The sequence below is a fragment of the Gavialis gangeticus genome, unplaced genomic scaffold (assembly GCF_001723915.1).
Source record: "Gavialis gangeticus isolate Ggan-Ray unplaced genomic scaffold, GavGan_comp1, whole genome shotgun sequence".
Classification (NCBI taxonomy): domain Eukaryota; kingdom Metazoa; phylum Chordata; order Crocodylia; family Gavialidae; genus Gavialis; species Gavialis gangeticus.
The window spans coordinates 38,586,321-38,600,532 of NW_017728996.1; the positions used below are offsets into that span (position 1 = coordinate 38,586,321).

Consider the following 14,212-nt stretch of genomic DNA (forward strand, 5'->3'; position numbering starts at 1 on the left):
CACCCTCCCCTTTCACACACCCCACAGCCCCCCACAACTCCAAAGCCACACACATATCCACACAGCCCCACAAATCCCCCATCTTCACCCACCCACATCCACACATACCTCCACACCCTCTCCCACATGCCACATACACACATCCACACACCTGCAGCCCCTACAAACCTCATACCCCCCACCCACAGCCACACCCACCCATACCCTCCCACACTTCCCCCAATATACAAGACTAAGACTTCATTTTGAGCTATTATGAAATCATATCTATATACACAGCACAAATGCACACAACTGAGGAGAAAAATATATATTTAAAACAAAATTAAAATATGTTATTGTGGATGTTTGATTTTACTATTTTTGATATGTAATTTGTTGTTTTTTTCTGGTTCCAAGATGTCAAACCCCCTTCCCAAAAGGAGTATTTCTGGGGGCAAAGGGAGGGACTACCAATGGCAAAGGTCAGGGGTTATGGGGCGGGACTTCCAGTCCCAAGATGTCAACCAGGGAGCAGGGCACTTGTCAAGGAGTGGGGCTACCCTTACATCCTTGATAGCTCACCAAAACTCGTTAGATGCCTCTCCAGCTGAAATAATTGCCTGCCCCAATCTGTATTCTACACAGAGGTAGGAGTGTCTCAGCATTAGCAGCCAATCCACTGCACCAGTGGAAATATTGATTTTAACCTTCTTGCCATGGCTGAACTATGTCAGGTTTCTAGAATATGCTCCATACAAGCTCCATCCTGACTACATGTCAGAATACAAGAGAAATGTTCAACAGGCTGGAGATGAGCACTGGTACAAAAAATCTAGTGTCTGAGTCCAAGAAGGTGCTTTGAACAAGAAGTTAGAAATAGTTTACAAGTCTGATCCTGCGCACTTTTTTTCTGTGATTAAAGGCAAACCAGAAAAAGACCTCATCTTTATATCACTGCTATCTATGAAATCATATAACAGGCCCTTTCAGAAAAAGGGATCTAGTGAATGACAGGCCTTTTTGTCGGTATTCTCAAAGTTTTTTCTTTTATAGCCAAAACTGCAGGCATAATATATTTGTATTAAAATACCTTAAATATAATTTAAAAAAACTAGGAGTGCATGAGATTTGTAAGGGGATATGGAGGCCTCCCCTTCAAGCTTACCCTAATGTCCCTTGTAATGGGAAAATCTTAATTCTTGGGTGCAGGAAACATAGAGTAGATTCTCTGTTGAAGCTGTTGAGACAACACAGCTTCTGTAGCTTCAGAACTCCAGCTTGCAGGTTGAAAAAGAGAGTCTGCAGGGCATAGTTCTGCCATGCAATCTGCTGATGTCCTGGCCCAGATCAGGCCATCACAGAGTGTACAGCCGACTGCACGTAAGTTGCTAGCTTGAATCCCCCTGATGACAATAGGAGCCAAACATCTGTATCAGCCCATGGCTGTTGTGGCCTAAGTCAAATGAGCTTGGTGGTCTTGTTCTCATACATCAGAAAATTCAGCACTTCAGTTGTCATCCTCAATGCCTGTCTAAGCAGAAACTTGAGTGCAGGAAAACCAAAAACAGAAAGTGGAGAGAGGAAATGTCAAAGATATACTGAGCTTTCTTCTCATCTCTGGATGTGGTCTATGTGGAAGTCTGAGGCATGCTGATAGGACACTGCTCACACCCTGTGTGCCTGCACAAAACTGTTTTTGTTGGAGGGATAAATGAAGAACTTCATTTCTTGGAATTGCCTTTCTAGCATCTGTAATTAGCACTGCATACACTTACATGCAATATAATGGTATTTTTTAGCCCAGAAGTTCAAAGTCAGTACCTACTCTTTGTCTAGCTCAGATTTATTTTGATCAGTGTAATAGCCTTATCTAAGCATGCAAGTCATTTTACAGATACAATACAAACTGCAATGTACTGCACTGAGTAGAATTTATAAGGCCATTAAGCATTTTTGCATGGACATTCAGTGGATTTTTTTTATAAATGATCTACAACATGAACAAATCCTGCTTAGAAAGCCTTTAAAGCGTAAAAAGGATTTCTCCAGTAATATAAGGATTGAAGATGAACACAAATAATAGTTATGTAATTTTAGACATAATATACTTTCTACTTCAACTTAAAAATTGTGTTTAATTTACAAAGGACATTTGAGGATCATCTGTTCCTTCTGAGAGAATATCTCATAGACTCACAGATTTTTTTTAACATCTATAATTTATGTTGCCAAGAGTTTATATCCACGAGAAAGTTCTCTTGGTTCCTGTGCTTTCAAAACAGCCATTTAAAAAAGCAAGTTTTTGTAACCTGCAAGTTCTGTATTATTTTCTGTCCTCATCTGATGACTGGGCCATGTTGGGGGTTGCAAAACTCTTAGTGCTGCTACTGATGGATGCTGTCATTTTAGAATAAGCAGTAAAATCCTTGATCTCTAGGCCTGATTTAAAGTTAAACATGAATATAAATTCTCTGTTGGATTGGGACCTTAGAGGTGAAGGCTCAAGGGTCACTCCCTATGGATGATAGTTTTGAGCCATCACATTAATACTCGTCCTCACACAGCAAATGAGATCTTCTACTTCTATATGCAGAGAAGATAGGATTTTAAGGATAAAACATAAGCAGATCATTTCAAGAGAACACCCTATCATTTTAACTGTCAGTTTATTCTGCATCATCCCAGCACATCAGCTATCTGCTCGACTATTTCTGGTACCATTTTTCATGTAGATGCTTTTATTCACAAAACCTTTTCTTTAAAAGAAAAATCACTTTTTAAAGTCAAACTGTACAGCAGAACCCTTTGCCTGTTGCTTCCTTCTGCGTAAGATATATATTATAATTTAAAACGCACATGAAATGAAAGCTCTTTTCTTAATAGCTTTAGTGTAGTAATGTCACATTCAATTTTAGAGAGCGCCAAATACAAATTAAGCCCTTGACACAAGAGCTTGCTCACAGGTGATTGATGATTATTTCCAGGCCCTGTCACCTATTCTAATGAACTTCTGCTAGTTAAATTCAGCCATACAGAAGCAGAAGTAATGCTTTCTGCTAAGATGACATCCATCTTGTGCCCTCCAGACCTTGTCTTAGTGCATATTTTGGTATTCTTGTTTTATTTATCAGTACCATATATTTACTCAGCATTCTTTTTCAACAGCAGTTTCTCACAGAAATGTTCAAATCTGAGGGATTAGAAATCAGCAAGAACTGATCCAGAGCTACTGATTTTAGTAGGCTCTGGGTCAAGTCTTTAATGAGTTGTCTAGATTTGGTAAATGTTCCTCTTTAGTATGATTTCTCTGTGCTTCAGTCTCTCCTAACAATTTTGCAGAGAAATCTCTGGCGGGAATTTACCTGAATCAGGAGTGATAAACCCTGTATCAAGCCTTAAGTAAATTGATAGCTTTTTTAATCCTACCTCTCCTTGGTCATTTAGAAGTAAATCAGGTTTTTCACTGCATATTCTTTTGCAGGCTTCTGCCCACAAACTGTTTTCAGAGAAAAATGTTCCTCCCTTATTACCATGAAGCACTGCAATTTATACAGTGCCTTCAGCTGGCTTGCATGAAACTGGAGAAGTTTGTTAGCACAGACAGAATATAATTACCTGGACTGGAGTTTGCCTAAACACTGGTGTGGACAGAAATGGCTGATCATTAACTTCTGACTTCTGAGCAATATTTGAGCTGTTTTATTATTTTTTTATTTTTTTATTTTTTTATTTATTTCAGGACTGGTTTCTGAGCCAGGGAAAGGTAGGGGTAAAGATATTAGACTTAAAGTGATGCAAGTCCTGGTGTTCAGGGCAGAGGGGCAGAAGGAGGAAATAAATTAAGGAGAAAGCAGGAAATGCTAGTCAGCGTCCATCCAAAAATGAAAAGCTGAAACTCAAGATTCCCTATCATGTGTCTGGCCCATGCTACTGTTGCTCAGCTCTGTCTGCTGTTATTGCATCATTTGATATTATCCTTGGCAAGAAATGGCATCTTATCTGAGAATGTAGATCTAAGGTCCAGAGTTGGTTCTGTTCTCCCACAGATGCACACCAGTGTCGATTTGTCTAATTCTCAAGAACTAGACACATTTCCCACATAAATCCACGCCACTTCAGCAAAAGAACGAGATCTCAGAATGGTCTCCCTTCTGCAGCTGTCAAAGGCTGCAGAGCACCCTGTCAGCCACCTTAGCACACCTAATAGGGATGCTGGCATTGATGGAGGTAGAGGATGAACAGCTCAGGATAACACCAGGTGTCAATGTCACAACCAACATTGATCAGGAAGTACACTCTGCATTTGTACTTTTAAGGCCTGTCTGTGGGTTTCTTACCACCCTGTCATAAACTCAACTAGAAAGGCAAGCAGAATAGGGAAAATACAGGCTACTAAGGAAAGAGACTTGGTGTAATAGGGCCATTAGTTTTAAGCAGTGCAGTTATTTAGCTTTACAATGTTAGCCAGAACCCAAGATAAATCTGGCTTGTAGATTCTGGAAAATCCAACAATTGCTTTTTGCTTGTTCCTTTACACTGCATCTACTGCTGACCCAAAGACGTTGTAAATTATTGTCTATTGATTTTAACAGCAACTTATACGAATGGCTGTTTCACATTACCAGATGGAGGTGTTAGATCTACAGCAGTGTACTTCAGCTCTGTGCTTGTTAGGCAAGTAGTCTGCAAATTGATGCACTGTTCTATTAAACGATTTCAGGTGACTGGGACAGATCCACAAGTGTCCGAATCCAGCCTGGGGGAGAGAAACACGACAGCAGGCTTCAGCACACAAGGTGAGCTTACTGTTGTTGTTCTTTACTTTTGGAGGTGGGGTCATAGTTTTAAAAGATGCTTTTTCTTTTTTATTAGAAAGAGAAAGAGGAGGGACTTTATCTTGCTTTATCTTAGTCACTGCCCATCCTTCTTGTTCAAAAAGTGATGGAGCTAGAATGGCAGGTCAGGCATCAAAGGAGGGCAGTTTCTCTTAAGCTGGCTCCAAACTTCTGTAGGACCATACTTCAATGGGAAGTGTTTGAGTCAAGGACAGTGATATTTGTTTCTCTCAAAAACATTTTGCACATTTGCGGCCATCTAATAATGATAATGATCATAATAAGCAACTGCAGATGTCCTAGAGGTGATACAGTTTTGAACATCCACATCTTTCCTACTGCTGGTTACAGAGCCGTTTGCATGTATAAAGTCTCCAGAAGGTTGGCCAGAACCCAAGGGTACATCCCCATGAGCAGGAATGTGTGCTTCCCTAGGGACAAATAGCAGCAGCACATATTTGTGCTGCTGCTAGTTGTTCCCAGGAAAAGACCCTGCACATGTGCTCTGGTGTGAGGCAAGTTACTCCAGGTGGGGTAGGGGACGCTGGGGCCAGCAGCCTTATCTGGAATTCTGGGGGCCTCCTCGGGCAGCTGGCCAGGGTCTGGTTTTGAGTGGCGCAAGTGTTTTTTTACATGGTTGTTTTTTCTGGTGCACTATTTTTTTACATCAGGATCTCCTGGTATCAAAAAAACCTGCCGCGTTGCAAATTAGCAGTGCTCTGAATGCATGCATGTGCAGGGTGTGTGGTTTGGAGCACCACAAATCACACATGCACGGTCATCTGGACACACCCCAAGTGTTTTTTGTAAAGATGGGTCTCTTGAATGGGGATGCTGATGAGTAGCAGGAAAGAAGCAATTAATTTATTGAAACAGTTTACTAGAACAAATTTTCTGTAATTAGTGGAAGTGATGGTGAAAACTTTTTCAGTGGTCATGATCAGGAATTCTAGTTTTCTGTGGGGAAAAAAGCAAAAAAAATCACCATTTAACCAGCAAAAATCTATGTTTTTCTGTGACCTACCAAAAGCCACAGTGGCATCCTGCAGAGAGTAGTGCAATTTCTGCTCTCTCTCATTTTTTCTGTGGTTTTTGCTGGGGCTGTGCAAAACAGCACTGTTCCATTTTGACTTCAGTTTTGAGGTTTGGACAGAACAGTATTTTCTTTTGAATTTCATTTTGAGTTGAAACAGCTATTTTTTTGCTTCGTAGTTTTTTTCTTATAGTTTTGCTTCATCAAAACAGTGAGGCTGTTTTGACGTTGTTTCAATGTTTTGCCTGACCATCAGGCTGGGGAAAGGAACTCAGCCCAGCTGGGCTGAGTTCCCAACCCCAGCCCCATGATCGGGCTGGGGAAATGAACTCAGCCTAACCATCACGCTAGATTGGGCTGGGGATAGGCTGACTTCCCATCCCCAACCTGATCATAGGGCTGGGAAGGGGAACTGAGTGATTGGGCTCAGTTCCTTTCCCCAGCCCAATCACAGAGCTTGGGAGGGGAACTGAGCCCAGGCTCACTTCCCTTCCCCTGTGCTGTGATTGGCTTCCCGCAGCCCGGCGGCGGGAGACAGGGAGAGCCAGGGCTGTGCTCCCAGCTGCTGCTGGAAGCACAGCCCTGGTTCTCCCCTGGTTCTCCCCTATCTCCCACCACCTCGCTGCTGGCTGCTTCAAAAGTTGAAATGTTTGAAACTTTCAAAATGTTTTGACTAGCCTCGTTTTGTTTCAAGGCTGTTTCGAAGCCCTTTGTTTCGATTTGATTTCGCTGTTTTGAGCTTGAAATGAGTTGAAACAGTGTTTAATCAAAACAGCCGGCGAAATTTCACACAGCCCTAGTTTTTGCCTCTCAGTCAATCAACAGTGCTCCTCCCTTAGCCCTGTTGCTTATTGGCTGAGAGGCAAAAACTGTAGCAAAAATAAGAGAGCAGAAATGGTGCCACTCACTGCAAGACATTGCCATGCTTTTGGTAGATCCGTGTTTTTTCCACAGTTTTCCATGGCAAATAGAAATCTAGAATCCCTGGTTATGATCTGTGATTCATCTTAAGTGACCAAATTATTACCTGAGGCTTATGCAAAACTATGTAGGGGGTTGTCTCAATCTGCTTTCCGGGAGAAAGGTCTCCGTTTCATAGCCAGTACCATCAACCTGCGTCTAGGTAAAACTGAGCACCCTTTTTGAGTTTCAGTGTAAAGGCTGAATTTGTAGCATGCTTTCTATTCTATCCTGCTAAACAGAACTGGAACACACCACAGATCAGTGTAGTACTACCCATGATGTGCCTGTTCTGTGAATAACCATCAATCTTTTGAGCTGTCAGTCTAGAAATAGACATCACCAAAGGAATTAGATCAGCTCTGTTGGGATTTGCGCTGGTATAAAAGCTGATCCACTTTGTTGGGTAAAACGCATCACCCATTGTCCCACCCATTGATCTTGTGGGACAATGGGTGGCATGTTCCCCACTTCCAGGCTATCTCTGGGGTTCCTGAAGATTTCTGGGGGACACATCTCTGCAAGCAGATAACTCGACTGCTTCCCAGGATCGTGGTGACATGTCTGTGGAAGCAGGAAGCCTCCAACCAGCCCTGGAACTGCACCAGAGGGTCCTGGCTTTCTCCACTTCCAGAGACATGTCTGCTCCAGGATCCCTGGAATATGCCTTCGGAAGCGGGCAAAGGAGGAGTTATCTATTTGCAGAGGCATGTCCCCAGAAATTTCCAGAGCAGGTATCTGGAATTGGAGAACCATAACGTTCCCGATATCCAGACGTGCACCACAGATTGCTGGGGCACATCTCTGGTAGCAAGGAATGCTAGGCAGGTGCTTTCTGGGCTTGAGGGGCCTGATTCTGTGCAAGAATTCCCAGGGCATGCAAGACTGGGCCCCTCAAGCCCAACGAGTACCTGCCCACAGTGGCAGGAGAGTGCTGCTGGGTCCCAGCTACCCACACTCTCCCGCCATGAAACAAGTAGACATTTACTGCAATAAAGTGACATAATTGATTACTACCTTTTTTGCAGTCACACTGTGGTGGAACAAAAGGTTTAGACATCTATATGCTGTCATTTTGTGCTGTCCTGAAATTTTTTAGGTAGTACAAAGACAACAGCTGTTTCTACACTTAGTCCCTCACCTTTCTCTAGCACTAAGCATTCTTTAAACAGAACTGCTTGCTTTGACATTTTTGTGTGATGCTGACAATGGAAGGAGACCAGTTACTAAGTATGTTCTTCTTATAAGGAATTTTCAAATATTTTCATAGCCGATGCTTTATTTTTGTTGAAACTGAATAAACTGGGTCACTGTAATGACCAGATATCTGTATTTTCTTACTGTTTTTTATTCAAATTATATATGATGTTCCAGTTAAGGTGGCATCAATGATTCATTCATACACTTATTTTCAAGAGGGTAAGTTCTCTCAGTGGTATTCTGTTTCCCTTTTCACACCTAAATGGCACATTCTAGCTGTGTACATAAGTGTTTTGAGCATTTATTCCTGCACTATCTATATTTTATGATTCCCACTTTTTTTGTACCAAGCAAACAGTGAGAAAGTGTAAAGACAGTCTAAGGCCACTGAGTTATGCTGGCAAGTGGGTCCAAACAGCTCTCTCCAGGATATACAGACTAGGGCTGTGAGAGGCTTCAGACCGTGCTTCAGATCTGGAGAAGCTTTGGATGCTTTGGTATCTGAAGCAGCATGTCCACATCGAAGCACTGGCTTCGTTAGGCTTTCCGAAGCAATTTGGAAACGCTTCAGTACCACCTTGGAAATCTGGCCATAGGGTATAATGGGGAAACAATGAAATATCTATAACTTTGTTGTTTTTTGTCTCATTTGGATGAAACATGCAGGGATTGTAGTCTCTGCTGACAGCATGAAGCCTGCCAAGTTTTGAGAAGATTGGTGCAGGAGTTCGGGGGAAATTGCACCCCAAATTCTTGAAAGCAAAACTGATGTCATGTGTATGTGTTACACCACAGGGGGGTGAAAACTGCTGAGGTGGTGGCCCTGGCTGAGGCCACAAGGCCTGCCAAGTTTCAAGAAGATCGGTGCAGGGGTTTGGGGGGGAACTGCACGTCAAGCTGCAGACAAGCAAAACTCGTGACATGGGTGACACTGTGTGTGTTAAGGTGCAGCAGGGTGAAAGATGCAGGGATGGTAGCCCTTTCTGTGGCCACAAAGCCTGCCAGCTATTGAAGAGATAGGTGCAGGGCTTCTAGGCTCTGGGGCCCTGCATCTCTGGCTGCTGACATGCAAAACTCGTGACATGGGTGCTTGTGCAACTGACTCTCTCTGTCTTAGGGCATTCGAGCAGGTCTGGCTTTTAAGCTACTATGTTACCAGTTACCAATCAATCACCAGTTCAATGCACAGTACCTAGCTAATGTAGCCAGTTAATTACCATCAATAACACCTACAAAAGCAGAGGCTAAGGAGAGGAAATAATCAATACAGACAATCAACTGCCCCAAGACAGAGACAGTCAGTTGCACAAGCACCTGTGTCACAAGTTTTGTCTGTCAGCAGCTAGTGGGTACAGTTCCCCCCAAACCCCTGCACTGATCTTCTTGAAACTTGGCATAATTCATGGTCTCAGCAGGGGTACCAGCCCTGCAGGTTTTCATCCAAATGAGACAAAAAACAACCAAGTTATAGATATTTCATTGATTCCCCATTATACCCTATGGCCAGATCTCCGAGGCAGCTCCAAAGCTTCGGAGCCGCTTCAGCCAGATTGAAGCAGAAACCCGGTCCGGAGCTCTGGATCAGATCACTGGCATCCAAAGCGGCTGGATCCAAAGCCGGATTGGATTGCTGCCGACTCGCACAGGCCTAATACAGACTGTAGAAGAGCTTACTCATAAGATTTACATTCTGTGATATTTTTTTTTGAGTTGTCAGTAAAACTAAATCTCAGAAAGGAAGCTCCAGAGTCAATTTGGACACAAGTTTGTAAAGCCTGTGCTCTGTGGAAGGAGCAGAATGTGGCCTACATGCAGATGTGTATTAATATCCTAAACTATGTAAGTAAAAAACTGATGTAAAATGTTGCAAAGACTCTTCTTGCATAGGCTGTAAAAAGCGTTGGGAGACACCATGCTGTATTAACAAGCAAGATGTTTTTAAAAATCTTCTAAATAAGTACTTATCTATAGGACTTAAAAGTTTCAGAGGAGCTATTACAGTTCAAGCAGTAAATATTCTCCATTTTTAAAGTAGAAATAAGTATTTACATAATTGATTGTAATGTCTCCTTTGGCAATCTTACATTTGCATGGCAAAAATGTTAATTATCTCCCACAAGCCTAGAGGAAAATATTAAATTTCCTTCAGTAATTTTGGATAGGCTAAAAAGTCCTTAATAAAAACTAGCCTGAGCAATATTTGTCTTCATATTTTGATATTTTAGCACTTTCCACTGTTTGCCAGATCCAGAAAACATAGAGACATTTTATTTAATATTTTAAAACTTGCTAGAAGATGCTATATTTTTTCCCCTGGATTCAAATGTGAGTGAGCATATGTTTGTTGTATCAGTATAGCTAGCAACAATTATTTCACAATAAGGAACAGAAAATTCTACTGAAAGGACTAAGACAACTTAAGTAATGTATATTCTGTATATACTTTTAGATGACATGGTAACTCTTGAGTGGTTATAGCTTACTATGGAAAAAATATTGGCTGCGTTCTGAAATCAAGAAAGAGAAAATATTAGGGCTGTGTGAAGCTTCAGTTGCTGATTCAATTCATCGGAGATTCAGCTTGATTCAGCAGCCGAATCTCCAAATCCGAACTGAATCAGGAGACCCTTTAATCTCCCCAAATCAAATCTGAAGCCTCTGAATCGATTTGGAGAGATACGGAAAAGTTTGATGATTTGGCCATAGATACAGCTTTAAATGTTTTTTCTACATACCTCAAGGTACCAGGCGGCTTGTGACTGCTGAGATGCTGGGGCGGATGGAGCACCCAACCCCCCCGCCCCACACATGCTCGGCAGCAGACCCGGAAGTGGAACCAGAAGCATTTCCGGTCTACTTCCAAGTCCGCCAGGGAGCATACGGGGGACCCTGCCCCCAACTTGGTGACTGGTGCTTCTTGGGTCCGGGGAGATACCCAGGGTCTCCCCATGGCCAATTGCCGAGCCAAGCCAAGTTGCGGGGGGGGTGTCCATCCACCCCACCATCTCAGCATTCACGAATTCATGAGCCACACCTGGTACCTCGAGGTATGTAGAAAAAACATTTAAAGCTGTGTCTATGGCCAAATTGCTGATTCTCCAAATCAGCATCAAATCTTCAGATTCAGATTCGTCCGAATTGATTTGGGACAGTGATCCAAATCAATGAATCTAATCACTGTCCCTGATTTGGGCTGAATCTGAATCAAATATGGCCTGTTTCACACACCCTTGGAAAATATCTTGTCACAGGCATAGTTATGTTTTTCCCAACAAAAGGGTTTCTTTTCCTCGCTATTTGAAATAAATTCTGGCAACAAAGCAGAGGAAAATATAGCTTTGTGCAGACACATTTTCATATAGTTCCAGGAAAAAGCGCATAACAGTCTGGATCAGGGGTTTTGATGGTGATTTATTTCTGCACAGAATGCCAAGCTTCTGTCTGAAGCATCGAGACCAAAAAAAATCTCTGATGCCTTCTGTGTTTTATATGATAGAGCTGTGGCACAAGGGTGGATTCTCCTCTGGAAAGCTCTTTGATGTGTATTTCAGCTGTGTGATGTCTGTCTGCAAGGTGCTAGGTGCAAAGCTAGTACTGGTAGGTGTAAATCTTTGATCAGAGCCTTGGTTTCTGAATATCTGTGTAAAGTGTTGTTCATACCTCTTCACAATCTCTCATGTTAAATCTTTAAGAAACCAATAGAAAAAGGGCTGCTTTCCTGCTATGGTAGGAGAATATAGTATGGTACTGCCTTTTGAGGATGTTTATGAGCTGAAGACAATAGATAAAAACAGCCCAAAGCATTTTTTTGGCAGATACTAAAGCCAGGAGGTTGACACCAGTTTTTCTTTCCCTGTCATTTGGCCATCTATAATATACTAAACCTTCTTATTAGCATCTTTATTATTAAGATTTTGATTTAGTTTAATGAGTTGAACAATGAGATCATTATCTCTTTGGGAGGAGGACTGCCTTCATTTTGTGTCTTGTATACCACTGGCATATCGCTGGCTTATAAAAGAATGAATGCTAATAACATGCAGCACTGCAATATGCTAATACTCCGAATTCCTTGTTTTGCAGTTTCTGTTGACAGTGCCTCTCTGATGGTCTCTGAGGTGGCTGATATCCCAGATCATAGCTACTCCTCAGAAGATCTGTGCTCTCTGGAAGTTCAGGGATCTCTCCGCTCTGCAGACTTTTCACCCTACAGCACAAGGTGCAAACAAGCTACAAACAGGAGCTGCACCAGTTTGGATCACAGTATTCACAGGACTAACTCACAATGTTCCCCTGATGAGGATGGCGGTTCCCATAGCAGAGGCTCTATGGACCGGCCTCAAGGCCAGGATTATGAGAACTGTGCTCGTGGCAAACCCTCAGACTGCTCCCCAGAGAACTACAGCCCTTCAGAAAGAGAATCCCAGAGCTCCATTAGAGAAAACAAAGCCACGCCACCCTTGAAACAAATGAAAACGTGTTGTGGGGTCTTTAGCCAGCCTGCTGCTGTACACTCTCAGTCCTCTCCCTGTTCTGTGCCTGCACATGCTTCATGGCAGTCTGGCTGCCCCGAGAGAACTGCCCAACAGCATCGCATTAGAAAATACAGAATTTCAAATATAGTCCGATCTACTAGTGATCCTGTTTCTTGTTCATCCAGCACAGAAGGTGAGTGTGGTCCAGGAAAAAAAAACCCAGTGTGGGACCAAACAGGTAGATGTCCTGCAGTTGGATGTTATAAGAAGCTTTCTGAGGCAGGGTGATTCACACACACAGGTTTTAATTGCTTATACATTTAGGACTTTTAGAAAGAACAAATGCAAGGTAAAAATTACTGGGTGCAATTAATAATAGTCTTCTAAATTTTACTGGCATATAATGGACAGTTGTCTTCACCTGTCTGATACTGTCACAGTAATCACCAAATCTAAGAGTTGAATGGATGCTTGGGTATAACTGGGTGGCTGTGAATAGTAAGTAGCATATGGCAGGCTATGCCCTAGTTCTCCTTCCTTGAGGCAACACTGTTTTTAATAGGAATAATGTGTCTCTCTACAAGCAGCAAGTATTGTGCAACTGTGTAGTGGTAAATGTTAGAGGGATGGGGAGCTCAAGTGCTGCGGAGAATGGCAAGGCAGTGAGTAAGGCAAACAGCCTTTCTCAGATTAACCTCTTCTGATATAAGCCCCCAAGGGATGGAGAGGTGTTTGTTAGCAAGATTCAGGGCCTTCATAAAAATTAGTTTATTACTTTGAAAGAGAATATTTGTTACAGCAGGGAATAAATTGGCTGAAGGATAACAGAGAAAGTATAAGTGTCTACGTCTGTTTGAAAGGCACAGGCATCATCGAAGGCGATAACCTGGATGTACACTATATTGTTAAATCCCTGTTGTTTTCCTGCCAAGTAGAGTTTGGCAGAGGACCTGATTTGATTAGTCTCTTCTGTGTGTTCCTACAGCTGCCCACTGGCACATATGCCCACATATGCCATGACAGATGCTCCAGCTTCATTCTTAAAGCATCTCCCAAATATATGCATCATCTGCTCTAGAAATCAGGGGTTGCTGAACTCTCATTAGGCTAGAGAAATTCATCTTGTGTGATTTCCAAACCTCTTGAACCTCATGGGTCTGAAAACTGGACTCAGACATTATTGAGTTTGTATTCTGCTTAGCAGGGACTGTAAATGAAAATTTTGAAGACAGCAGGATGTGTGTGGAGGAATTTTACCATACAGGAAGCTCTCTTATGCTCATCTACCTCCTAGGAGGTTCTCTAATTATCAACAGCTCATTTTTTAAAATTAAATCCCCCTTGAAGAAACACAGGAGTTTAAATGAAAAGAAAGGTGAGTAACTGCACAGTGATCAACAGGCTCATATTCAAAAATCTCTCTTCTTCAGTTTTCCATTCCTAGTCATAACATTGACCCCATCCTGTCACTTCCTGGTAAAGAGCTTGTTGAACATTAGTTGAAAATCACATTAAACAAATACATTTCTAATGACGTGTAGCTGCCCCTTGAGCTTCATCTGGCCTGGCCTGGGTCTTTTGTAATGGATGGTGCAGGTGTATTAGGGAATTGTAGACTTTATCAGTGAACATTGAGATGCTAGTCTGATGCTTTAGGCTGAACAATGTGCATTTAGTGAGCCTTGGTCAAGTTGGTGAATTTTCTTTACATAGGGGAGAGACAGATT

At 42.3% G+C, this 14,212-nt stretch overlaps 1 protein-coding gene across 1 annotated transcript in view; it reads left to right on the plus strand.

The window, feature by feature from the left end:
• Positions 1-14,212, plus strand: part of FAM189A1 (family with sequence similarity 189 member A1) — a gene marked incomplete at its 5' end in the record, with an annotated part of 549,899 nt that overhangs the window by 521,703 nt on the left and 13,984 nt on the right. The window contains 2 exons of the mRNA XM_019503830.1: positions 4,703-4,778; positions 12,094-12,678. Of these exons, the coding sequence (XP_019359375.1) occupies positions 4,703-4,778; positions 12,094-12,678 (661 nt within the window). The remainder of the gene's footprint in view (positions 1-4,702; positions 4,779-12,093; positions 12,679-14,212) is intronic.